The sequence below is a fragment of the Acanthopagrus latus genome, chromosome 7 (genome assembly GCF_904848185.1).
Source record: "Acanthopagrus latus isolate v.2019 chromosome 7, fAcaLat1.1, whole genome shotgun sequence".
Taxonomy (NCBI): Eukaryota; Metazoa; Chordata; class Actinopteri; order Spariformes; family Sparidae; genus Acanthopagrus; species Acanthopagrus latus.
In genome coordinates this window covers 21,223,804-21,251,715 of record NC_051045.1, presented here as the reverse complement: position 1 = coordinate 21,251,715, position 27,912 = coordinate 21,223,804, and the positions used below count along the sequence as shown (strand labels likewise).

General features: G+C 41.6%; 2 protein-coding genes across 2 annotated transcripts; both read left to right on the top strand.

Moving 5' to 3' along the window:
• The first annotated feature begins 38 nt into the window (after nt 1–38).
• On the top strand, nt 39–11,078 carry tmem115 (transmembrane protein 115). The gene is made up of 4 exons (XM_037104281.1): nt 39–213; nt 594–1,502; nt 3,585–3,949; nt 6,853–11,078. Exons 2-4 carry the CDS (start codon nt 1,011–1,013, stop codon nt 7,154–7,156), a joined length of 1,161 nt encoding a protein of 386 aa, XP_036960176.1. The 5' UTR covers nt 39–213; nt 594–1,010; the 3' UTR covers nt 7,157–11,078.
• A 1,834-nt stretch (nt 11,079–12,912) lies between these two features.
• Nucleotides 12,913–26,234, top strand: rhoab (ras homolog gene family, member Ab). The gene is made up of 5 exons (XM_037104246.1): nt 12,913–13,210; nt 19,832–19,989; nt 21,617–21,737; nt 22,869–22,999; nt 23,313–26,234. The coding sequence occupies exons 2-5, from the start codon at nt 19,834–19,836 to the stop codon at nt 23,484–23,486; spliced, it is 582 nt and encodes a 193-aa protein (XP_036960141.1). The 5' UTR covers nt 12,913–13,210; nt 19,832–19,833; the 3' UTR covers nt 23,487–26,234.
• Nucleotides 26,235–27,912: the final 1,678 nt, after the last annotated feature.

Sequence of the window (27,912 nt, the reverse complement as noted above, 5' to 3'; positions counted from 1 at the left end):
CATTCGTCGAGAACTCGCTTTCCCGGCGTGCCCTGCTGTTACGTGACTTGACGTTTTTTCCCTGATCGTTGATGACGGTGGCAGACGGCGCAGGTCAGTAGCTGAGTGGTGTAACTGGGAGGAGGAGTGCCTGCCAAAATAATATAATTCCGCCCGGCGACCTGCTCTCAAAAGACGGAAAAACAACTAGACAAACGACTGAAGAAGAAGAAGGTAGTATGAGAAGACTGTGAAGAATACGCGCTTTGGTGACGGTCCAGAAAGCGTTTCTAACACTGTTTTGAAGGCCTGTTGCTAGCTACGGGAAATCCTCGGGCTAGCCCGATAGACACGGGGCCGAGGGATCGCACAGGACCAGGATATGAGCTCCGTGGGCTAGTTTATACGGTCAGGTTTTACGGACGCTAGCTGCCCTTTATTGTAATCAAACGAAGACATAACCTCTCCTGCTCCTCTGTGGAGGATAACAATCAGCATAACTCCATACGCTTTCTTTTTGACAGCTAGCTAACATTAGCTCCCTTGTGTTTACAAGCTAACTCAGTCGAGATCCTCTCAAGAAGTTGGCACTAAGCTACATTTGTTTGATTTAGGATTTGAGTACTTGGATCCTACCACCCTCCTGCTACCTGGTGGTGATTTGTAAGCGTGTGCTGCCGTCTGAAGGTCGCCAGCTAGACAGCCAGATCAGAAGGTCTCCTAGTTAAGGTTATCACACCTACAGGCTTATCTGCTGCAGCCCAAAGTTTCTTACCTTGTTGGACCAGAAAGATTAGGCCGCAATGATTTGATTACCAAAGCTATCTGTGACCCCTTTGAAATCCCGAATGAAGACTCACAGAGAAGCGTGGATTTTGATGCTGTCGGGACATACAGGTGTCACCTGTTCTGCTTGGCATTGTTAATCTCACACCAGCATCCAACATCTGCTGCACCTGAGGCAACTGATCTGCTGCTACGCTCCCTTGAGCTGATTTGCTCAAGAAGGATCCTCTTCCACACAGACCACAATGAATCGTTACCTGCCGGTGGCTCGACAGCACTTCCTGGCTGCCCTTGCCAGCACCAGTGTGGTGGTCAAAACTATAAGTGCTGTGGTGGTTCTCCTCTATCTGTTGTCATGGGCTGTCGACACTCCATACGCACTGGGCGTGACCCCAGGCTACCTCTTTCCACCCAACTTCTGGGTGTGGACACTGGTCACCCATGGGGTGGTGGAGCAGCACGTCTGGGGTGTGGCAGCCAATGTTGGGACAGTCATGGCTTGTGGGCGCCTGCTGGAACCTCTGTGGGGCGCTCTGGAGCTCCTCATCTTCTTCGCAGTGGTCAATGTGTCTGCGGGCCTCCTGGCAGGCCTTTCCTACCTCCTCACCTATGTTGCCACCTTTGACCTGGACTATTTGTTTGCTGTGCGCGTGCATGGAGCAGCTGGGTTCCTGGGAGGTGTCCTGGTGGCACTGAAGCAGACCATGGGGGATACGACAGTGCTCAGAGTGCCACAGGTGAGGCTAACAAATAATTCAAGTAATTCCTTAATGCTTCTTGGCAAGCGGCATGCTCCTTTATAGAGCTTGCAAAGAATACCAGGCCAGAGAGGAGTAGGACAGCATAGTTAAATAAAAAATTTAGCCCAGCAAGATGTAAACGGCACTGGAAGCGTAACCACTTGTCTTTGAGATGTGTACATAAACAAACTGTAGGATTACGGCCTGCATACTTCAAGGATGCCCACATTGTCATCCACAAAATAATATAAAAGATAACTTTCTTTTTTGTTTGTTTGTTTTTGTAAAGGACTGTAGAGTATTGCAATTGGTACACAAATAGTAAGGACAACTTCCAAGACTTCCAAATGTGCTACCTATGTGATACCTTGAGGTACACACACCATGTTACACTACTACTCAAAGGTTTTGAAATAATTGGATGATTACAACTTCATCTTGTTTGATGTGATTATGAATTAGTTTTCCCATCCAAGAAAAAGCCTTGATGACCCTCAGTTGTTATTGAACCACAGCAACTGGACTGACCAGAATTTGAAGCTAAATTTCCAGTTTCTTTTACCAATAACTGGTGAATATGAAATGTTAATCTTACTTAAATGTTGCTCAGAGGTATCTTTGTCTCATTCAGTTATATGGTTGAACAGTGTACAGTGTTACTTCACAAACCCTTCATGCAACATATAGTATCTTTTTGTCTCAAGGACTTCCTAAGAGTATGAAAGACTGTTTGAAAATGTAAAGTAGTCCTCTTAGCCATTTGACAGTACTGAACTAAGCTTTTGAGGCAGGTGACTCCAAACTTATGAACAACAATGTTGTATTCTGTATACTTTTAAAGTGTTTTTAGCTTTTAAAATTAAGGTTAATTACATTATATACAGTGAAACACTCAAAAATACACTCTGCCCGCTTTGTGTTTGATAGAAGGATTTCCAAGGATTTTTACAAAATGCAATACGATACCTACAATGTGTGTGTTTCCTTTTAATGTTTATGGGTGTTTGTGGCTTTGCATAAAAAAAGAGAGAGAAACAACTATCACCATATAATATTGGCTTAACAACACTACAAACTAAAGCCCCTAAAAATAAAACTGAGTTAGCACTTTAAACAAGCAGAAGAAAAACAATGACAACAAATGTATATCTCTGCTTAGTTTTGCACAGAAAAGTGCCATTATTTTGTGTGTATACTGACTTTTTGAGTGGGACAACACAATTCTTGAACTTTGTTTAAGGGAAGGGACAAAATGCTACAAATACTGTTGTGTCGCTTGGTTTCTGGTTATCTCTGTTTTTTATTGTAGTTTTCCTGTTGAACAGAAGGTCTTCATTTGTTTTGTTTGTTGGTGTTGTTCGGTTTTCACTCTTGTTACATTCAAGTAACACTTCCTCCAGTTATATTTTTTGTGGTGTCATGGTGTGGGAAGTAATGTTAAACATTTTGTTAGTACACACATATCCGGCAGTCAAATTAGACACAAATACAGTGATCATGCTGTTGTATTAAAGCTATGTATGCCAGCAGTTTACAGGCCAATAGCTGAGCTGTTGAGTGTTTGCTCTAGTTGGCCTGTGTTCTCTGGTTTAGGCATGTGACTGTCTTCCAAATTTGGACAACAGTGTGATCTGTTAATTTACATTCTAAGATGAAATCTGATGCTGTTCCGCCGGGCAACTTATACTATATGTGCTCAGAAGGGTTTCGTTATTTGCTGAAGAACACATTTGCTAAAATTACTCGGTCACTCCACTTTGGCCACCATTATTTTTGGCCTTTTGTGCTTGTTATGGATTTGTATAAATCTGGGTTACTTCTCTTTAATCTCCTTCATCTTAGCTGAGCATGTTAGAAAATGTGGTCTATCAACACTCTGGTACATTTGACTATGATTGCGGCCCGCCACCCTGGCATGACGCCAGCTATTGTTTGGTGTTCCAGTTCCTGAATTTAGCTGACTTGAGTGAACGGTGGGAACTGGGAATCATGGTGGTCTGTAGACGAAATGCCAGCTGTCGCTTTGTCTGATGATTTCTGTTCACAATAATTAAAATCTGTCTTTGCCTGTCATCTCAGGTGAGACTCAAAGCAGCTCCGGCTTTGGTCCTCCTCCTCCTGGCCTTACTGCGCCTGTCTGGGCTCCTTGACAGCTCTGCTCCCCTGGCTGCGTACAGTTACGGCGCCCTGTCAGGCTGGGTCTACCTGCGCTTTTACCAAAGGCACAGCCGGGGTCGTGGTGACATGTCGGACCATTTTGCCTTCGCTAGTTTCTTCCCTGAGGCGCTGCAGCCGGCTGTGGGGCTGCTGGCGGGACTGGTCCACTCCGCCCTTGTGAAGATTAAGGTCTGCAGGAAGATGGTGAAGAGATATGACGTGGGAGCGCCCTCCTCCATCACCATCAGCCTGCCAGGGACAGACCCTCAAGACGCAGAGAGAAGGAGGTGAGTAATGAGCAAAGTTGAATGAGGTCAGACATTTACATCTGCATTCAGTAGAGCTGCATTGATTAGACCATTGAATGAAAATTGGTGACAACTATTTTGATAGTAGATTAATTTTTAATGTCATTTTTCAAGTGAAAGTGTCAAACAATTGCTGGTCCAGTATCTTCAGTGGGAGGATTTTTGATTAATTATAGCGTACAAAGTGGCTTTTTGTTTTGGACTGTTAGTTTGAGCAAATAAAGCAATTTAAAGACGTCTCTTTGGGCTCTAGGAAATTGTGATGAGCATTTTTCACAATTTTGATATTTAATAGACCAAGGGATTAATTGAATGTACCTGCTGCTATGATAACATAATTTCCCTACATGAAAATAATTTGCTGAGTAATCGACAAGTCATCATTAGTTGCAGCCTTACTATACTCAGAAGGTGTTCTTAGCACAAGGTTCATATGATCATGATACGTCAGTTCAGAAATATGAAACCAGTGTCGTGAGTAATCCATATTGGTTAAGCATCAAGTAAGAGGAGTGAAATACACTTCCAGGTCCAAAAGCTCATCATCCTGTATCGATGATGAGTCGGGCCGCTGTGTAAAGTCTTATCCAGCCAATCCCAAAGATTCTCAGTTGGGTGAAAATGATGTCTCATGCTCTCTGAACCCCGCTTTCACAATTTGAGCCCAATGAATCATAGCATTGTCATCTTGGAATATACCCGTGCCATTAGGGAAGAAAAAAATCCATTGATGGAGAAATCTGATCATTCAGTATATTCAGGTAGTCAGCTGACCTAATTATTTGGGCACATAACGTTGCTGAACCTAGACCTGATCAACTGAAGCAACCCCAGATCATAACACTGCCCCTACAGGCTTGTAAGGTAGGCACTAGGCATGATGGGTGCATCACTTCATCCACTTCACTTCTTACCCCGATGCACACATCACTCTGGAACAGGGTAAAACTGGACTCATCAGACCTTTTTCCATTGCTCCAGAGTCCAATTTTTGTGCTCCCTAGCAAATTGAAGCCATTTCTTCAGATGAGCCTCACTGTTAAGTTGTTTCCTTGAGGCTACACAGCTGTTTAGTCCCAGTCTCTTGAGTTTCCTTCGCATTGTGCTTGTAGAAAATGCTCTTACTTTCACTATCAAACATAGCCATGAGTCCTACTGTTGATTTATTTTCTTTTATGATTTGATTTCACCAAACACTTAGTTGATCTCTGGACTATATTTCTTCCCTGAAGATGATGGTCCACCACTATCCTTCCAGGTTTTAAAAATGTCTAGGACAGTCCTCAACCCAATTTTAGTAGTTTCAGCATTCACCTTAGATGTTTTCTTTGCTTGATGCAGGCCAATAATTCGAGCTTTCTGTAACAGAGTAGTATCTTTTCCAGACCACAGGATGTCTTCTGACATGGTTCTTCAAGAAAATGAGAAACTACCTACTGCAGCAGTCAGGCTTGATTAACTTGTTGCCAGCTGAAACATATTTGTCAATGCAGGAATTCTCCAGTGGAAAGCCAGCTCTTACCTGTTTGTGCAGTTCAGTATTTTTTTTTTTTTTTGGCCAGTCAGTGTAGAATATACACACACACCCATCTAGTCAAATACATGTACCAGTCAGAGACAAGCCACAGTTTGTTTTTAGTTCTATTTACTCTGGAAAATTTGCTGGGTGTCTGTGACCTTTTTCATCTTACTATTCAAACAGTTCATGTGTGTTTATGCCTTATCTCTACCACACACTAACTCTTCCTCAAACTCACTAACATGTACTCACATGCTGTCAGGGGTCACTTTTCCTCCTGTCGTCTTGTGTTGTTCTCTTGTCTTGCATACACACTTCCAAGCTGTCATACAGATTCAGTTACAGATATTGATGTCATTGCTCATGCTCACACACACACACACACGCACATGCACACGCACATGCACACACACACACAGCAACTAACGTGGAGCTTCCCTGTGTTCAAACAAGTATCATTACATTTTTACTCACCAACTGGTTGCATTTTGTTTCTCTTTGCATCATGTCATTCTCTTAATAGCCAAACATTTAATACTGGTCATTCCCACCATCAGACCCTCTGCTCTCTGCATCAGGGCAGCAGTTGTTTCACACATATTTAACATTAGAAATAAACAAATACAAATACATTTGTGGATGACTGAAATAGTTGTTTTACAAGTCATACTGCCAGTTGTGTATAAAATGACTTTTACTATGGCATACACACACACACAGCAAAGGAAAAGGGACTTGGTGTTGCACTCAGATTTACTTCATAAACTCTGACAAAGATGCCAAGAGGGTTGTTTAAAGGGAAAAGGTTTTTGTTGTTTTATATGTTATATATATGTAAATATATATAGGACATCTGTCCTCATTTTACAAGAATACAGCATTTTTGATAATAAGATGCCAAATTCAAAACAATATCCCATACTCCACCTTAGTTAGATTTTAATTACATATCTCCAAAACCATTTCAACTATCAACTAACATTTCACTATTAAAATAATACATCAAGTTAGAAGATTCCTTGTACAATTTCCATCATTACTTCTCTCAGAACCTTCTTCATACCCGAGCAAACTTGGTATTGTAATGAAATATCTCTAACCAAATCCATATCCAATCCAATCAGGCACTAAACCCTCAATGGCGCTTGACTTTGGCCGCTGCCTGAATAGGGATTTTATGTCTGTATAACAGATGAGGGATTACTCACCTTAGTGGTTGCTTGATGTTTAAGTTGCTTTACATGACGTGTTTCATACATTTATTGGAGCACTGTGATGCTACAGAGGCATTGGATGACAACTCTGTCGAAGCACATCTGTACTTTCCTCCGGGGTTAATTCTTGTCGTTCCCTCTTCTTCCAGACAACTGGCTCTCAAGGCACTGAACGAGCGGCTAAAGCGTGTGGAGGACCAGTCAGCCTGGCCCAGCATGGACGATGAGGAAGACGATGACGACGACGAGGTCAGAACCGACACACAGCCGCTCCTCCCAGGTGGGCGCGACCCCTCTTCCACGTCGAGAGCAGCAGGGGGACCCGTCGGCGCCTCCCTCTCCTCCACCTCCTCGTCCTCGTTGTCGCAGAGCGGCGGAGCGCCATCCACAGGCGGAGCGCAGCACCCAGAGTCCAGCATTATCAGCTTCGAGGATGCACCTTCTAGATCGTAACAAATAGAACACACGTGTACAGATACACACGCTCTTTTCGATGTCACTGGCAGGTATACTAGTGTATTCAGCATCCCTGGCTGGTATACGAATATATGCAGTGACTAGGCACACACCCGATATCACACACACACAACATCATACACATGAACACTTTGTCGATGTCATCGTGAAGCCCGAAGGGGTGCTAACTGTACAGTGCTTTCAATTCAGACGTGTTGGTTGTAAATGCTCAGTGTAGTGGGGCAACATGGACAATTAACACTTCTCCTCCTTCAAACCAGAAATTCTCTCGTCTCATCCGGACTTAATCCCAACATGCAGAGCTCTGTCCACCGCTTCATGTGTCTCTTTCTCTTGCTTTCGACAAATAAATGACAAAATGGGTGTACAATATTCCTTTTTTGTAAATCTTTCTTGGAGCAGCCACAGTTGTTCTCAGATTGCCTGCCACAAGAAAGCCGCCAGTGACAGAGACTCACGCCAAATTCTTGACTCACGTTGGAAGGTCGACTGTACGCGCACCGGTTTGATAAGCGCTGAATAACGGCTGTGACGGACACTAGCTTTTGGTTTACTGGTTCTGAGTCTGTAACCAAGTGTGTAACGGAGGAAGCATGAGAAGCTCTGACTGCTGGACCAGAGGAAAGAAGCTGCTGCAGGTCTGTCCTGCTAATGGAACTGTCATACATGACTTCAAGAGTTGACGAGGTGTCAGGTGGAAAGAATTTACTGGGCCCGGGTTCAGTTTGCCACCTGTTGTCTTTCTGTAAAGACAGGCAGAGAAATCGCCCATGTACCCCCCATTTTTTGAATCCCCCTAATTGTTCAGTGGAGAACAATTCTGTATTTTTGATTTTCTTCTTCTTGGTCTGTTCTTCACTCAACAAAATCAAAAAACACAAAAACACTTGTTTCTGTGCACTAACATGACATGTTATTGCCGTTATACTTACGCAGATCTGTGGACGATGATGATCTTGTTTTACCAGTTATGAGTTGATTACATCTTTTTAAGGTAACTACTCAAAGAGCCACATCCTATGCCCTTTTACAGCGACACCTTCTAGATGATTGGAAATGATACAAGAATCAGCAGGAGCTGTTCAGTTATCTGGGAGCATGTTATGCAGAGAAATGTTCTGTCATGGTTGTATTAGTCATTCAGCACTATTACAAGTCCTGGAGAAGAGTAGAGAAACGGGTGCGTCATGTAAAATCATACTGATTCATAAGTTGCAGACTTCGTATCTGTGTCCAACTGTCAGACACTGACTCATGCAGATAAATGACTCCATAGACATTGGAATCCTGCACTGATCAGTAGTCAGCCTGGTCAGGGTTTCCCAGTCACATCGTTTGCACTTATAACATCTGTCATTTCCAAAATCACATCGCCGAGCATGGGCCAGCGGGAGTAATTTTCAAGAGAGGCTGACATTGAGCTAAATTGTTTCATATAAAATGCTTCGTAAATTCTCTGCAGACCAAAAGGTCAGCGACTCATTCGTTTCGTTGGCCGTCATCGCTGTAGATGTCGCAGTATATTATGGTAATGACCAAATCATTGCATTGCCAATTTCCCACCTGTCCCTGTTGATTAAAGTTAGTGGCAGCCAGTAAATTGTTTCAGACGTAGCATTAGCAGTGATGACAGGCTGATAAATTATTTTTGGACGAAAAATCGAAATACAAGTGGTTATGAAGTCAACCACATACCTCTGCTGCACATGTCCAACAAGGAGGATAAAGAACAAAGGGTGATGCCAACCGGCACGGTAAACGAAACTGATAGATAAAGTTGCAGATTGCTCCCGCTGTTTTCCTAGGTTGCCAGTAAGGTCAAGATATGCTGTTACATGTTTAATTCAAATGTAGTTCTTCTGTTTGTCTGATATTTGCTTTGTGAAGATTAATCTTGCAGTGGCCTTGCTGATCATTTTATTTGCCACTGGGTCGGCATACATCAAACAGGAAACAGACCAAATCAATTCGATAAACAAAAGACAGTGTGGTTTATTTATGACCTGTATCGCCCTGTATTAGTCAATAGTGGGACAAATCTCTTCTTTTGTCCACCCAGAGGCAGTGGCCTATAATTTTTCAGTTCATTGCTGCATGACTTGACCCCGAACAGTTTAGGAATGTGTGCTCCTGGGAAAACGTGGCCCCACCAGATCAGTTGGGGGTGGAAAAAGATCATGTTAGCAGTCTGGTACTCAAACTTTAATTTCATTTTGTACCCCCTAGATTTCCAACCCATCCTGTTGTTTTAATCTGACAGTTGCTCCGGATTAACTGTATGAGGTACTGCAAATTCAGATTTAACACATAGAGATTGACCTTGGGCCATCTTATGTGAAGGCAGTGAAACGGACGCTTTTCATCTGATGGAAACGTGTTATGTATGGGAAGTGATAAGCCATATTAAGAGTGATGGAATTCTGTGTGTTGTGTCCTGTGTTTCTCCTTCTTCCTTCTGCTCATTTCACTGTGCTCTTATTTTGGTGAGAAGTAGCTAACTTTGCATTCTGTACATCAGTATGAATGAGCGACGGTATTTATGCGATTGGATTCAGAGTAGAGCTGAGTCAGAGTCAAGGTTGCACTGCTGTCAAATATCTGAAATCTCAAACTGCATTATACCATCAAAAGTGTTCACACTAGCAACGGAGGAAAAGTGTCACACAAACTTGTATATACAGTTACTGCTGACAGTAACAGCCACTCTTTCATAATGTCATTCTTGTGCCGTTTTACTTGCAAGTGACTCCGGAACTAGCATGATATTTTTAGCTTAGCTGCTGGCACAACTCAGCTTGCATCATACAGTGAATATCAGCAATGCAGCAAAACACATTCTAACATAGACGTCGGTGATAACTGTCTAATTAGTTGTGTAATTTGATCAGTGGATGTTGTCTTTGGCAGTCTGAGGTTTCAGATTGAGCCCGGCCGGTCAGACTTACAGCCACATGTTCCCCCCCTCCATCCTTGTTCCCTTTGTTTTGGTTTTTTTTCTGTATTTTCATGTAAACATCCCCAACAAGAAGAAAAGAATTCAATCACATGCTCTGTGAATGATGCCAATTTACAGTTGGGGTATGACAAGCTAGAAAAGCCACAGGCGAAGATAATGAATGATGTCAGTACAGTCACGGGGTTTGAAAGTGACCAAAACCCTTTTTAGTCAATGAACACAGTTTTTGTGGTTTTGTTTTGTTGTGTTTTGTTTTTTTTCTGTACACAAATTTCTTGTCATCATCAAAGACACACCAAAGGCAGGTCGGCCATTTTCAATCTTTAACAGATGCTTTCTCACATGAACCAGAGAAATTTGATTTTCACTGGTTGGTTTCCGTTCAGATTGGCTGATGATGCAAGCAATGATAACCCAGATTTGTCTGCCTCTACCTGGTGATATTGCCCTGCTCAAGTTTCTGTTTTATGAATTACCAATTTCAGGAGTAAATGGGCTTTTAATGTAACCAGGAAATAAAATGTATCTGATGGTTTAAATGCTTTGAGGCTGTTCATTTGCAAGTACAGACTGATTACTCGCAGTTATTGCAGTGCTCAACACACTGCTACAATGAAAGGTGCCTCTGCCACTTTGGCAGGCAACATATTACCTTCACATCTAATTGTTTGGTAAAATGGTGACATCAGCCTCTGAGACTTGTGTATGGAAGCCCCAAAATTAATGACGGTTGACTTATGATTCATTCACAGCAATGTTTTTATTTAATAGTTTTCACTACTTTCATTTTCCTTATCCGTCACTACTTTTGCACCAACGGATCTTGTTGATACTAATGAAAGTCTCTTTCCCTCTCTACTGTTGCTGTTGCACAGACCTTTTTCTGTTTTAGTTTTCAGATATATTTCTTTATCTCTATATGAAATAAAAGACGATTGTATGAAATTGAAATGAGTGTTTCAGTCTTTGTTGCACTGGAGTTGCACAATGGTGTACATGTGATGTTACTATAAGGACAGGCCGTGGAGATTTAAAGTTCACCCTAATTATCAGGAAAGACTATAACAAAGTCTATTATGAGAAATACTCTGTTATAGACATTATAGATCAAAATGTGTCATTTTGTCAACAACAACTCTTTCAAAGTACATGTACAAGAAGTCGATGGACTGCTCTGAAAATGGAAAAGTGAACACTGACAGTTCCAAGACAACTAACTCTATGGCAAGCCATTTTAACATTTAATAGCTAGACTGGATATGTATTGCAGATACATTTAATTCAATTCTTCCTAGTCAAAAAGAACATTTCAGATATCCACAATGACATTCTTCCTATCTACAATTGTCATTTCGGATATCCAGAACATCATTCTTCCCAGGACAAATGACGTCACCTTTGCCATTCATGTGTACTGGGCTTTCAATTTCAGATATCCACAATTACATTCTGGATATCTGCAATAGAATTCTGACTAGGAAAAACTCCCATTTCATGTATCTTCAGTCCAGTTGTTACTAGTCATAATTTTCATTTCAGATATCCAAAATGAAAAACTATTCCAGATATCCAGAATAATTTTGTGCTGTTGTGCATTTCATGAGACAAGTTGTCAGTCTCATTTCTTCTATAGCATGATGTGACCAGATACTTTATTATACATTCGTGCTGTCTTGCAGTTCTGCTTGATTTTTCTCTCAAAATGCATCAGATTGATGCTTTTAGATGTGAAATATTCAAAATTGTCTTGCTCAAGGGTACTTTGATGTGCAGGGGATTGACACAACAACCTTCTGATTGCTTGTTGAACCCCCAGTGGCCTAAAGGATAAAGCACTGGCCTCTTAAATAAAGAATTGCAGGTTCAAGTCCCATCTCTGCTAAAGAGTGGCCCATAACCCAGAGGTTGATGGAGTGAAACCATCTCCCACTATCTAAGTTTTGGAGCCAGCGTCTTGTTATTGGAAGGTCGCAGGTTCAATTCCCGAGATACTGAACCCCAAACTGCTCCTGATGTGCTGGTCGGCACCTTGCACAGTAGCCACCGCCATTAGTATATGAATGTATGTATGAATTACTGTAAGTCGCTTTGTACAAAAAGCGTGTGCTAAATGCCCTAAAATGTGAACGGCCGACCCACTCTGCCCCTGAGCCGCAGTATAATAGCACCACTCTGCTGCTGTCTTCACGTCCTTCTGCACTGTTCCAATACACTCTCAGCAGAAGTTAATCAGTACCCTCCACGCTTACAAACTCTCATCTTATATCCGAGTGGCATGCTTTTGTTTATCTGATCCTTTCTTTATTATTTGCGCATTGTTCGAACTGTTCAGTTCAGGGACCTAAGATGGCCGCCAGGTGGCGCAGTCAGTACAGACTGTGACAGTTAGCTCCTGGCTCAGGCAGTCAGGTTGAAAAGAAAAGTTATGGCTCCAGTGTTGGCATAGCTGCGATGGGTTCAATTAACTCTGATTAGAGGAATAAAACAATTGGCTCACAGCTTTCTATATCACAGCAGGGACATAACCCCAGGATTTACTTCACACTGGACCCGTATAGAGCCCATTAAGTGTCACTTAACGTTTGGCTAGAAACTTCGATTAGCAGTTGTTTAAAAACGAGATTCGAGGTAATTCTCGACAGTTGGAAGCCCTTTATTTAGATTAACTTTGATCATACACCCACCATTGTAGAGGTGTAGGTTAAAAATAGACTCATCGACAGTGAGCTGAGTTTAAACACACGTCAGCGCTGAGAGTTAGGAGAAAGTCACGTCTGAAAATAGACAGTGTTTATAGCTCGATGTAATTGCCCCTAACGTGACGGGTTTCCATACGGCTGACGAGCCTGTAACTCTCGCACACCTCGTGCCCGCGCAGGTGTGGCTCTCAGGCTCGTGCCCGACCCCCCAGCTACTAACTACAAACCCTGGCGGCGCGCTCCCGTCCGCTAATTCATTGTATCAGATTGAGACGGGAGGAAGCAGCAGCAGCGAGCGACTCGACTGGTTCGGCGAAGCAACTCTGCTCCGGGAAACACTGAAGAAAACCCAACCGCTCGCCACATAAACTGCAGGTAAACTACTTTCTGGAATACCAGAGCGCCGTGAAGTGCCTCTTCCTCCGTGTTGCGCAGTTTAAAAGCGGATATGGTTATTTTAAAAGTTGTCCGGAGCTTTGAGAGGCCGTGGTGTCTAAGCTAAAAAGCTAGCGAGGTTAGCTAACGGTGGCTAAGTTAGCTTTCCCCCTAACCGACCTCAATTTCAACGCCGCTTCCGCAGTTGCCACTCAGTTGCGCTGAGGGGGAAAACTGCTGTATTCTCAGCGTAGGAACTCCTAAAACCGAGACACCTCGTTCAGACAGTAACGTGGGCTTTTGGTAAACTGTGAAAACTTAAGTATTGCTTATAAACGGAAGCGTAAAAACTGGTCTGGATTGGCAGCAGCCAAACAATGAGGCTTTTTTTCCCTGACCAGGCGGCTTCCTAACGGCTCACTTCTTGAATGGCTGTTCCTGGTATTTTAACGTTGGTTGTTTGTTTTTTCACTAACCTGTGAAAATTGTTGATTTCAGATTAATCACTGGGACAATTTATTTTAACACTAAGCCTATATTTTGTGGGGTTTACCACGTCAGTGACAGTAGAGTAATGTTACAGTGCTCCTACTTGAGGGGGATTTCAAGTTTCACGCTGTGCTAATGTGCGGTTTTGTCATGTACAGTGTTTGCTTATGAGAAGTCACATGTATAAAATGTGTGGGTCTCTCTTGGTGTGTCGTTTGGGTCGGGGCCACCCACCCATTCTCCCACTGCGGACACACTAGCCATCTGTTGCCTCTGTGATGACGCCATCTTTCTGGTGACCCACCCAGCAGCTAGCTGGTTTAAAAACAATGTTTGACTAAACACTGCGAGCTCTCACAGGCAAGACACACAACTTTTCTGTGGGTTGGCTGTGGTGGCTAGTAGACCACACAAAGTATTTGTAAAAAGAGAAAAAAAGCCATACAAGTGTAAAATATTTTGACACCCAGGACTGGATGAATCATGGATTTGTCATTGTATTGTTATTAAACACATTTGGTGGTGTGACAGTGTTCCCAGTGCATGTAGAACAACATTAAATCAAGGGTAGATGCATGATATTCTTTTAGGGATAAATAAAGTAATCCACTGAATTGTATTTTTCATTTTACCCTGACAGTCCTTGGAATATTTGTTAATTCAGCTGTATAGGGAAGGGAAAGACACTTTGACAGATGGTGAGGCAGGTTTTATTCCTGGGTTTACACATTGGTAAACAGCTTTAAGGGTGCCAAAGTAGTGCCCTCTCCTCCGCTGCAGTGTAATCACAGTACAGTAATATCAATATCCATTAATTGACCAGATGATCAATTTGGCCTAAACATCTCCTAATTGACATGGGCGTTTTCATGATAGACAGATGGATGCCTGTCACTTTTATGACAAAGGGAATTTCAAGACTGAAGAAGCAATGAAGTACATCTGGCTGGTGGTAATTGCCTAGTATGCATATTATGTACATTGTCTAGCTGTATAGTGTTGTTTTTTCTCAAGGGATATGTGCACAATAATATTTTTTAAATTTCTTTAAGTATTTGATTGTGAAATAGAGCGTGTTCTAGTCCATGAAAATGTAAATTAATTGTGTCCCTACATTACTTCCAAACAGGTCACTTTTTAAATTTAATTTGCAGTTGGTGCGGGTAGTGTTTTCTGTGGAACAGTCACTCATCACAGTCTTAATGGTCCACTTATTTAAAATGATAGTTGAGGTAGTGAAGTATGCATTATGAAATAATGTGCTCATTAACAATCTTGTGTTTATTGAGGCATCAGACCTAGATCTGATTGTTACCCAGATGGTTTGAATGCACCCTGCTGAATTTGTCTTCTTAGCTCTGAAGACTGCTTTAATATGACCAATTTTAAAAAAAAAGGATCCCTGACATGCTCTTGAGCACACTTTATAGTGGTCATCTTCAGCATGTGTGTTAGACCATTGTTTCAATAATGGAACAGCTCCATTAGTGTCCACAGATCACCAACCCATCTCAAAGGATATGTTCATGCTGTGTTTTTCACAATATGTGTGCTGCACACAGTGGTAAAAAAAAAAAAATAATAATAATCTGTTCTCGTCCTAATAATAGACTAAATTAAGTTTCACCGCCCACTGAAATGCATGTCAGGTGTCAGAGGAGAAATATTTGCCAAGTTTCTGTCAGAAACTGAAATATTCATCAGCCGGCAGCCAGTCAGCCGTCATTAAGCTGGGGCTAATTTTCCATGCTGAAGACTGCGTGGGGTATTTCCTGTCTTAAGCACACACTGGCTTTTAGATGTAACTGTTGCTTGAGTGGGGTTTTCTAAAGGACAGGCTGATGAATCATACAGCACACAGTAACCATTTTAATAATGCAATTAAAGCTGTGTCATACTAAGAAACAATGCAGAACAAACCGTTTCAATTAACACGTTATTGGTCAGCAAAAACACTTCAGAATAGATTTGTGTTGAAAAGTGGTTGTGATGACACATGAGTGAGCGTGATTGGCTGGCCTACTGTCAAAAGTATTGGCACTTTGTGTTTGATGGGATGGCAGTTTACAGGATACTTAACCATCCTCAAAGTGGAGGCTAGATTGAAAGACAAGAACAAGATCAAACAGTCAGTTAATTTTTCTAAAAAATGTTGTTTAGTCAGGAGAGTTAAAGGACCTCCTTTTGTCAAATTAGGATCTTCCGTTATTTCAAAGGATCACAATACATCCTGGCTCCGTGTGGGTGTTGCATGAATTGAACATTCCGGTTGGGAACGTCTGTTGTTGAAGTGAATCACAAAATTTGACAAAAAGGCTTACCCCTGCTGCCAGCTGCCGTCCTTCTATTTTCGTTGACAGTGTTTATCACAGGAGCTCTCCCTGTTGCTATCTGCATCAATCCCTCTCTGTTAATTTGATCCTGTTGGGTTTATCCTCATCTCTCTCCTTATCCGTTGTTTGCTGTCTCTTAATTTCATGTCATGGTCTGTTGGCTAACATGCAGATGGAGCAGAGATTTGCACATGTTGCATTTTTGTTATTACCTACCTGGATTATACCTGATTGGAGGAGCACGTCAGATTTGTTGAGTTTATTGTTACTGGGGCCATCAGCATAGCTTGCACAGTAAGCCCCTTTTTCTTGGCATTTGTAGAACATGAAATTTAAAACAAAAAGGTGACGGTTTGAAAATCAGCCATTATGTGGTTATCCTCAGGCCATAGTTGATGTTACATCATTTCCATCAATTCACACATGCACCACTTTAAATGCTTGACAACTGTGTTAAATTTTTGTGCTGGGTGTTTGCCAAAGTGTCTGGCAAATATGACTAATGCATCAGCAAAGGTCCAAGATGATGATGATGTGTGGGGTTTGTGGTAATTTCACAGTCTGTTTGTAGGGACCATCTAGATACAGCTCATGGTTTTGCATAACCTAATGTTCAAACATTGTTTAAAAATGTCAGACTCTCTCTGGCCTCTGATTAACCTGAAGCATACCAATGAGCAGGAAATGTACATATTCAGCTCATGTTGGGCAGGTATGAGTCTGCCCGATCTGCCCAAAAAAACCAAGTATAATTGTTATAGAGTTTTACCAGAATATTATTCAGTGTTTTTTCATCCTAATATTGCTCTGAAAGCTACCTTCAACTAAGAAAACAGTTTCCCAACACCAGCCAAAGAAGTAGACATATCAACTCTCACATCCCTGCCAGGCCCGTGCTCGATCTTAAAGGGTGTTTCTCTCCTCACCATATGTGCACAACTGCTGTGTTTTTTAGTAAAACCCCTTTTCTGTGGAATGGTGTCAATGAGTGTTTCTGTTTCATACATTACAACACATATCCTGGACACAAGAGGCTGTAGCCTGTTTGCTAGTGAACAGCAATGAATCAGCATAAGTTTATTCTGGTTCAGTTTGCTCAGCCCAAAATATGTTCCTGTTGACCACTTCATCAGTCATTATTCTACAACCGTAGCATTTGCATCACAGTATCCGCTGGGTTTCCACCATTGTATGTTACTGTGTTATTTTGAAATCAGTTCAGACACAACAGTCTCCACTGCTAATTGAGATTTTCCTGTTGTGTTGCCACTTTTATGCACATTGTGTCCTTTCTGTTGTGTTTTGATTATGCCCCTATGAAGTGTTTTCCTGCATCTATTTTGGCAGCAGAAAAGTTCACATACTAACATAGGATTTTATAGTTTGTGTTAATCTCTCCTTTTCTGCTTCAAGAATCTTATTGGCTGTTAATCAGTTCTAAAGGAACGATAATTGTCCTTATTAACTTGCTCAGGGGCAACGAGGCATGATTTGTTGAAAGGAGGGCACATTGTTATTTACCCCGTTTCAGCCGCAGGTCAGCTGTTTGAAACGCTGACCATACACCCATCTCCAGGCTACAACTGCCCCCATTTTTGTCTTTTTCTTTTTACTCAAGTCATGGAGCGAATCTTTTTTGACACGGCTGTCCTACTTAGAGTACTCATCTACCATTTATAGGATGCTTGCAGCACCTCGCAGTGCTTTGGTGCATTTCAGGGTCAGAAAGTAATGAGACTCTGGGCACAAAGAAAGGCTGGTAAATTTTAAAGTTGATTTTATTAGTGAACAATAACTGACAATAACCATTAGAGTACTTAAGCAGCTCCTTTAGTTGTCATCATTTGAATATAAATATAAATGCAGCAGTATGCCCGATGGGTCACAGCAAGTGTTTTGTGTGAGAACATGTTGCAGTGGAAGTATATCTAAATGTGCTGTGATTTAAAAAAAAAAAAAAAAAGCAGTCAGAAGGTGAAGAAAATGTTTTTGTAGTTGAACATGCAGGTTGCATACAAACTGCTGTATGGACAAGAAAAAACACAAAGGGAAGTAAGACAGACTATTTGGGGCAAAAGACCATCTTCTTATGCAAGACCTGGATTGAAACACATTGAGCAAATTCTTGACAGCAACATTCCGACCACAGTACCCCAGATCTCTTGTCAAAAGTATAAGGGGAATTGAACAGTAACCAGGGCTGTGGCATTGCCACGTTACAGCTCCAGAAATGCTGCAGCTCAGCTGATGGATTCAGAAAGAACAGGAGAGCTGTCAGGGAGTTTGCTCTTCACCACACCTCCAGCTGACTCACTGTGATGGAGATAGCAGGGTACAGAAATGTGATTGACACTGCACAGTGCTGCACCTTCTCGGATCAAGGAGGAAATAACCCGTCAGGGGAATGATTTATTACCATCTTTAACTGTGGTCCTGCTGTCTTTGCCTAACTAGTAGTACACAGTACATACACGGTTTGTGTGAAAGTTACGTCTCTGCGGCACGGCCATCAGTACAAATGGGGTTCGTTTGATGTGTGCTTGGTGAATAAAGTGATTGTGTCTCTATTTCCACACCCAACAACTAGATCAGCTTGGACATAGTTCCTGTTCATGTATGAAGGGAAATTGCTGTTTTCTGATTTTAACATTTTGATCCCACAGTTTCAATAATTTATATATGAGTCCAGTTCCATCAAAAATCCACAACATTTTCTCATAGTTCCTGTATTTGTGACTTCTTGTAGATTGTCATTTCCCATTATGGAGCTGCTCTCACACTCATTTGCCCCAACTTCCCCTAACTCAGTTGGTCAAGCTACTTTTCTCACTCCCACGTTGACACGTCTGCCATGTTCTTTACCGCAATGAATTACTGGAATGCTCTACTACATTTTACTTCCTGGTAGCTCACATCTTGTTGTGCTTTGCAGTAATGACTGCTTTATGTTCACACCTGTATGTTGTGTAACGACGTGGCAAGAATCTGTAGTGCAGGGACATGTACAAAATCACAGAGCCCCATCCCTATAGTATTCTGCTCACTTTGTATCCTGATTTTGGCAGACTTAACAATCATACACCATAATAACAAGACAATGATGATCAGAGTTATCTATTGGATGACGCGGGCTCAGTCTCCCCGGACAAGACGGAGGATGATGGATAATGGAGGATGCTTGAATTTTTCTCAATTCTTTTGTGTGTGTGTTTTTTTTTAAAAATAATTTCACAGGCTGGCTTGGAGGTGCTAGTTTGTAGCAAGCTAGCTGAACCGTAGCTGACTTCCGTCAGTAAGTCTTAAACGTGATATATATAGCCAGCTTGCCGGATGTTTGTGTGATTTCAGGTTTCCATTTACACATATGGTCCTCAGCCTTTTTTTGCTCACAAGTCTCCAGGTTTGCAGGACTTCCTCATTTCAGGGAAACGGCATTAATCACAAACAAGAAGACCATTACATATCTGTCGAGGAAAGGTTTTTGTAAGAATCAATTAATCATTTCACAGAGCCCCCAGAGTGGCTCATAACTGCTTTTTTCCAGTTCTGTGTTTAAATGCGTTAAGAATAGTGTTGCACGGTGCAAGTGCACTGCGTATCACTATCCACCACACACTCTTGCTTTCATGCCTTTTCCACAAAGTTTGTTGCATATTTTCACCTAATGATCTCAAGTTTGGGTGGCCTTGGATAGTGTAATGCCCTGCTGTTAAAGCTGCACTTCTGATTCTACTTCGTTATTTGCATGTGGCTCCTTGATCCTAATTTCTCCATCCTCCTCCACTATGTCTTTCTGCAGGGATGGCAGCCATCCGTAAGAAGCTGGTGATAGTGGGGGATGGAGCATGTGGGAAGACCTGTCTTCTGATTGTCTTCAGCAAGGACCAATTCCCTGAGGTCTATGTACCCACCGTGTTCGAGAACTACGTTGCTGACATAGAAGTCGACTGCAAACAGGTGAGACAACTGCAGTGATCTTGTGTGTTTCTATCTTTTTCTGTTTAATTTGCCGCTGGGTAGATGGATTGATCCAAACTTGAGTGACGTGTAAAGCTGTTGCACAATCTGACACTGAATATTTTAAATATATAAATAAAAATCCAAAGAGAAATTGCATATTTTTCTGACAGTGTTGAGTAATGTACTTGGGTTTACTAGCTGTCACATCTGTGCCACTTTTAGTCTCAGCAATGGTTCTTGTGCTAGTATCAGAGCTAATTTTGTTCTCTGGCTGCTTAATCATGCTCAAAGCTTTAATTCTACCTTCAAGGCTAAGTGAGCGAGTGTTGATGAAACTCAGCTGTTCCATTTTCACATCTTCCCTCACATTGCAGCCTTCGTCTGCTCAGTCTGGTCTTTGTCTACAGATTTCACTGTCTGAGCTTAGTCATAAGTCTTAAGATTGATAGTCATAATATTTGGAGGTGTTTTTTTAAGATGCGTTTGTCTGTGGTTTATATAAAATACAGCTAGTTGCTATGATGGCTCACACTAACCAGGGGTATACTTGTCTATATCTTATGTGGATACAAGTACAAATACTGAGGTCAGTGTTTGTGTTTGATTCAGAAGGATAAAATGTCCTGAAACTATATTCTCCTCTGTGCCTCTTGTCACTTGTATGTGTGCCACTGTGTAAAACTGCTGCACCCACCTAGCCTAACTCATCAGTCATAAACCCTCTCGACCTCATCATGGGTTAATAGGATTCTGGGACATTGAGTCTTTATTGGCTGGTTGGATTTCTGTGCTGCTGAGGAAGACCAGGGCGACTTCTTGTCAAGTGTCATACTTTTCTAAACATCTTGATCTGGTTTCCTTTCCCTATTTAGCTCTGCAGTCTGCTCAGAGACATTTTCATATGTCACTGTCACATTTTGTACAATCAGGGCTTCCGTGCTGGGAACCAGAGTATTTATTAGATATGAACAATTTGCTAATTTGACAGTAAAAAGAAGGTCACGCATGGCAGTTTCACCAACAGCCATATCTCTGCAATAACCGGGGTACTGATGCTAAAATAGATGTATTTTTTTATTTGTGTTTGTGAATCAGTAATACAGTTTATTACCAATGCACTGATGTGTTTCTATATTTATTGGATGAGTTTTAAAATGCTGCCAGGATATTGGCCGGAGGACTAAAATCACACTTAAACTGTATTTTCATTCAAACATTATCTTGATGTGAAAGAAAATCCTCAAAATGATAATTAGGTTGCCAAAGCCTTAAACATCTTATCAGAATTAGAGATAAATCCACCTCAAGTTTAATTCTTTACTTTATATCATTTATACTTACAATTATTTTGCTATTATGATGCACTTATTCCTCTCTGAGTAATACAGAGAACGTTTAAATTAGACTGTCTATTTTATAGATCCTGTTGATGATGATTTCTGCTGCAGTCCATGTTTTATTATCTCATTTATTTGCTGGCTTCAATGAGAACGTTGTGTTGATCAGAACCGACATGGTGCATTAACTTGTCTACCTCTCTCTTTTTTCTTTCTCAAACCCCTTCTTTCTGTATTCCTTTGTGCTTCCCCTTGCCCTCTCTACCCATGATGCCTCTGTGTGTCAGGTGGAGTTGGCTCTCTGGGATACAGCAGGTCAGGAGGACTATGACAGGCTGAGACCTCTCTCCTATCCAGACACTGACGTCATCCTCATGTGCTTCTCCATAGACAGCCCTGACAGCTTGGGTGAGTACCAACCACACACACTCTGACACACATGAACAGACAGACACCTACACACACACTCAACATAAAATACCATGTCGTTGTTTTTCCTTTGCACTCCCCCATCTTTCCGTTGTCATAAGTTATTTCTGGGGTCTGTAGAGTGTGTGTGGTCATCCTGTTGTGGCTCTTAATACCACTTGTAGAGAAACTGCTTACATTTACACAAACACATCAGCGCAGAGACAAATCATTTGTCATGCAGTGGCATGCACCCATGCTGTAAACCAACATGTCATGGTGTTTCTGTCATAATGATTATGAACAGCACTTCGCTGATCATATGGAAATGACTTTGCATAAAACAAGGCGATAAAAGCTGGATAATTAAAGTGCCAGACATGAATTAAACAGGATTAAATGAGAGGAAGTCCCAATTGTAATAAAACAAAGGCTCATTGTACAAGAGCTTGTAAATTGGCTTACATGAGCTTTCTTCAGACTTGACTTTTCTGCTTAAAGCACATTTTTGCTGACAAAGGTTTCTTTTTAATAAACCTGATGCTCAGTGGAGATATAAAGCTCATCTTTCTGTTTTCCCTCATCTTCAGTGGCAGATATAGCTTTGCAGTGGCTCGCATTTTAAATTCAATTGCTCTTTAAATGTTAGTCTAATCAAAATTCTGGCATCCTGTGATTTAACCTCTTAACGAATTCCTAGATAAGGTTAATTGCTGCAGCACTGCATGGCTTTCATGAAAATGTTCCACTGTCAGTTTCTGAAGGAACACCGGTCTACCATTATAGACCACTGTCAGTTATTCACTTCGTTGTTGGAATTTCCTATTTTGTTTTCTTGTGAGGAAAGTGAGACATATGCATAGAGGCACAAAAAGATGAACCATTGCAAGGCTGAATGAGCTTTGCGCAGTACAAAATGGAAATTATGCAAATACTGTCACCTTTCACTTAATTGAGCTGTGATAGCTGTACATTGGTTGAAAGCTTATCCTGCAGAAGGGAATATTAAAATATAGGAAAGATTCACCACCTCTAATAAAAATGGTCCTGCCTTTTAATCTTACAAAGATCTGAAAACTGGTCAACTATTATTGATCTGTTCCTTTTCTCTTTGGTCTTTTTCCTTAACAGAAAACATTCCAGAGAAGTGGACCCCAGAGGTCAAACACTTCTGTCCCAACGTTCCCATCATCCTCGTAGGAAACAAGAAAGACCTGCGCAACGATGAGCACACACGCCGGGAGCTGGCCAAGATGAAGCAGGTACCTTAATCCGTCTTTTGATTCTTTAAGGGCATGTTGTGACCAGTGATATTTAGACATGTTTATTATGGTCGAGCATTTTAGCAGTGTAATTTATTCATATTAAGCATTTTATTTTTCCAATTTCTGTAATAGACAGATTGGCTGATGTAAAGTGCATTTAGTAATAGATAAATAGATATAGATATATCATAAATTGGCTTGCATTTATAGACTTAGTCGTATTAGCCATTTATTCCAGATTTGGGAATATTCAGGGTTAAATTGAATTTGTTCTTTAACCAAATTGTTGTTTTTTCTCTTCATTCAATAGGAGCCAGTAAAGTCGGAGGAGGGCCGGGACATGGCCAGCCGGATTGCAGCATTTGGGTACATGGAGTGCTCTGCTAAGACCAAGGACGGCGTACGGGAAGTGTTTGAGATGGCCACCAGGGCGGCACTGCAGGCCCGCCGCGGCAAGAGGAGCAATAAATGTGTAGTGCTGTAAAATGGCAGACACATTTGGACAGTTTTCACCCGGGGCTACAGTACCCAGGGCTAGGGCTTGGGAGGGATGGAGGGATTACTAGACGGGAGAGGGAGGGAGGGGAAGAAAAGAGTGCAGTAAACGACTACCGCTGTAAAATGGCTGTTTGTTGGACTGAATTTACCCTGGGACTTGGATTTGGGAAGCTTTGATGGAGAAGGACGGGTGGGTAGGTAGGTGGGTGGATGAATGAATGAATGGGGGGAGGAGGGTGCACAGTAAATGACTTCTGCTGTGATCCGTTGGGCTCTTCACCTGTGGGTTTACCATCGAGTTGGGAAATTATACCATCCACCAGCCAGACGCTGGTACAGATTGTCTTTTCAACAAGCCTCTTACACTTATTAAGATCAATAGGAGATCCTGGTCCTTTCTAAAAATTGAAGTAACTGTTAAGACATACATTAGCTGGTGAATTATGGGATGTTCCAGTGACTATGTCCGGTGTGGATAACAGAAGGTTTAGTTTCCTGCCTGGATGACTTGACAGATGGATGGGGGCAAACAGGCAGCACAGCAAATGAGTACCACTGTAAACGGCCACCAGTGTACTGTTTACCCCCGGGTGTTCATGCCTGGCATTAGGATGGGGGTGGTGTGGAGTTGGACATGTGAAGGGATGGGATGAATGAGGCGCAGTTCGTGACCATGATGAGACTGTATACACCAAACCAGGGTAAAACTTGCCAGCTTACTTGTTAAATGCTGTAGCTACCTGGATGGGTTATTTTAACAGCCCCAAAAGTAGACAAATCACCAGTTAACTGTTATAATCAAGTTCTACCCAAATTGGTGCTTATGGTTTGAGGTTGATTAGATTGCAATGACATACAAGAACAAAAAAAAAAAAACATTTTGGTGGTTAAAAAAAAAATAAAGCGTTAAGAAAAGCTTGTCCTGAGAGAGTTGTTGTATCCATGGAGTTTCGCAAGTCATGTGCTGTCAGGTGCTCATGGTTGTGTGTTTGTCGTATTATCAGAGCTTGCTTTTCATCCTTGAATGTGGCCAATCCCGCGCAGTGACAAACACACTGAGCCCAACTCTTTCTGAGATGTTATGATACAGCCACCTCATCATGAATGCCAATATTATTTGCTGATGAACTGCTTGAAGTTTAATTTGACAGAAAACTTGCCCTCAGTGCTGGTTTTAAAGTAATTCAAAGTGGTTCACATCACCACCCATACTCCAGTTGCTGCTTTAAATATGAGGTATCTTACCACAGCAGTGTTGTAAAGGGCATTACAAAGTTTACTTCTGGGGCCTGCACATTAAAACTCAACCACATGTTGGCGAATCTTTAGGTCGGTTGGTCTACTTTAGGAGGTGATCGGCTTAAGGTTCCTCAACAAACCCCCTCTCAACTGAATCAGTGGAAGCAGCGGGTAATTTGTAGTCCCACTGGATGACAAAGGTAGCGTCCTGCCCTGCATAGTACAACCTGAGCAGACTGTGCCATGGCTCAGCTCCCATTCCTTCCTGTCCCACATAGCTGACTGCTGGTGCTCATCTTCCCTTGGCTTTAGACCAGGACCAAGAACAAGGAGAGGAGAGTATTGTTTACATGCACACCACTGATCTCGTTATTTGGGATGAATGAATATTCATTTTTTTCTTGTGTGTAGGCATGTATAAAGGTCAAATGTAACCAGAACTAGTAAATGTTTGAGAGAGAGAAAAAAAGGTGCCTGGGATACACAGTGTTATCCACATTATACATGTCTGCCTTTATTGGTGAAATGTTGGTACCTGCCTTTTTTAAAAGTTGAAAAGACGAACATGACATGTTTTTTTTTTTTTTTAAATCCTTAATACTGCACAGGGAAAATGCCAGAAATGTCAGGTTGGGCAGTCAGATAGATTTGGGGGAAAAACATGCTACATCACTAACAAGCGGAGTGAGTATTAACTGCGTGCTCTGTGTTGGAAGTGTTTCATTTTGAGGTGTTTTTTAAAGGGTGGTCAGTCATATTTGGGATTATCAGCCACCAGCCCTCCCTGACACTTCTGAGTGTTTCACTGCCAGATTCAGGCTCTCTCGACAGTGTCGTACCCTCCTGTTCTTCTTCCTGGCCTACAGGGAGGAGCCTGTTCCAGAAACCTAGCCTTGTGTTGTTATTTTTATACTTTATTTCCTGCTTAAGAGAAAAAAAAAAGAAAAAGGAAAAAAAAGTCAAGTATGTTGTCTATCAGTATTTAAAATAGGAGGTGGAAGACTAGGGGACTGCTTATGTGTCGTTGCTTTAGTTCATTCTTCTTATGTGCTTTACCTGAATTTTTCTGATGATTTACAATTGGTTGTAACGACCCGTCAATCATCCCTGCCAAATGCTGTTGTTAGGCAGTCAGGAGAAAGGCTGGCCTCTCGGCTGCCTGTCTAGAGCATCGCTAGGACCACATGTGCTGGCTCTTTTTCTGTTTGTTTGTTTTTGAACACAAACTTGGCTGAAAAGATGAAAGGAAGAAACAATTGTAAGTCTCCTTATTATGTACAAATCCTTTTTATTTCTACTTTTTATTGTATTTTTAAATCCTGATTTTTGGATGCTGAAACAGTGATGTAAACAAAGGAACAGGAAAACCAAGCTGTATGCAAAGTGTAAATATGAAATGTGGGTTTGTTCATACTAGACTACACACACGCACAGGACTGGAAACTGTATTTGTAAACTAGCTTTGGTTTGTGTAATAAATTACTTTCTATAACAAGCCGCTGCTATTCATTGTGGTCTGAGGGGAGCACCAGGGAAGAGCTCTTAAGTTCAATCAATACACATGAAGTATGAATGGAGTGGTGTGATCAGCTGGCCTTATTGCTTAATGTGACACGCAAAGTACTGACATGATGTTATTTAGAAAGCAGCTGAGAGGAAGGAGAGAGACATTTGAGAGATATTAATGCTCTGGTATCGCTTTAAAATAGCCTTTCCCATTAAGAATAGCTCCTAAGAACATTTTAAGTTGCAGCTCTGACTACAGATGTCCACATGTGAGATGCTATTCTTCTTACCTTATTTGGATAAAGTCCCAAACATGCTCTTGAGTCATCCGGTCACTGGAAGCCTGCTGATATGAACGTCTCCAAATGAGGAATTATCACCAAGTGTGGATTCATTGAGCCGACAGCAGGTGTACATAAAGAAGACAGTTGCATAAACAGAAGATTTAGGTTGTCTCAAAATATGGATTTTTACTTGAGTGTCTGCATTTTAATTAGTTTCTTTCCCACATCTTAAAGCTGCACCACCACAATCCCAGTTTATCAATCCATTTCCTCCCTAATGTCCTCAGCTGATTTGCCGATCACGAATGCTGCTGGACACTCCATAGCAATAAACATGAATAACTGTTAACTAGTGATGCATGTAGTGGCGGGTATTAAATCTCTTTGGTGCAGAGCTACAGATCATCGCGGCCATAAAATCCCACAGCAGCCTCATCTGATCATAAAACCAGGGCCTGCAAACACAAGGGCGTGACTGACTGTCATCCAAACCTCCCAGCATCGCAGAATTTAAGCGCTGGTTCTTCTGTTTTCAGCAGAATGTCTGAGCGCCACACCAGCAGGCTTCTGTCATGGCCACTGCTGCACGGTGTGTCGAGTGAGCGTGGAGCTGACAGCCAGTTTTCTTTTTTTTTGTTTACTGTGTTTAAGTCTGTTGGTGTTGAGCTCTACTGAATGGACAGTGGAGGCTCACTGAATAAACTGCACATTAGCATATTAAACAATAAATGAAAATAGATGTCTTAGGTAGGGGAGAACAGGGTGAAGATGAGCCACATTTTATGTTTGAATATTTCACTGCAGTAATAGATGTGTATTAGTTTCCAACAGTAGTTCCTATATATACCTCAGGTTGTTGTGTACCCATGGAAATTTTAATTTTGAAAGTGATGGGAGTAAATTAGCGATAGCATCAAAACCGTTATTTTTAAAACACTGTGAAGGCTCAACACAACATGAAACTTTGCTTGTAGTATCACCAGGGTCTCTACACATGAACACGAGCATTGGAGACATTGTTTGTGTAAACTGAGTTTACTAAAAAGAGAGTTTTTGAACAACTCTACACTCTACGCCAACATGGCTATTTTTGTGTATAGTTACCCAGATTTAACCCGCTGGCCCAACTTCCCTCTTCCTCCCCTGTGCCTTAGACTCAGAAGGAAAATTAAAACTGCTGTTCCAATAAAGGCCAATAAATGATCGTCTTCAAAGTGAGAGTGCGACATCTGAAAGAAGAACACAATCCAACCGATAAATGTCTCATTTTAATTCAAAAGCAGCAAAACACTATGCTGCTCATTTCCAGTACACCCTGGGGTTTTCCTGCTGCAATCTGGTCTGATGTGTTTTGTTTTATTTATTAAGTGTGCAACCCTTGTG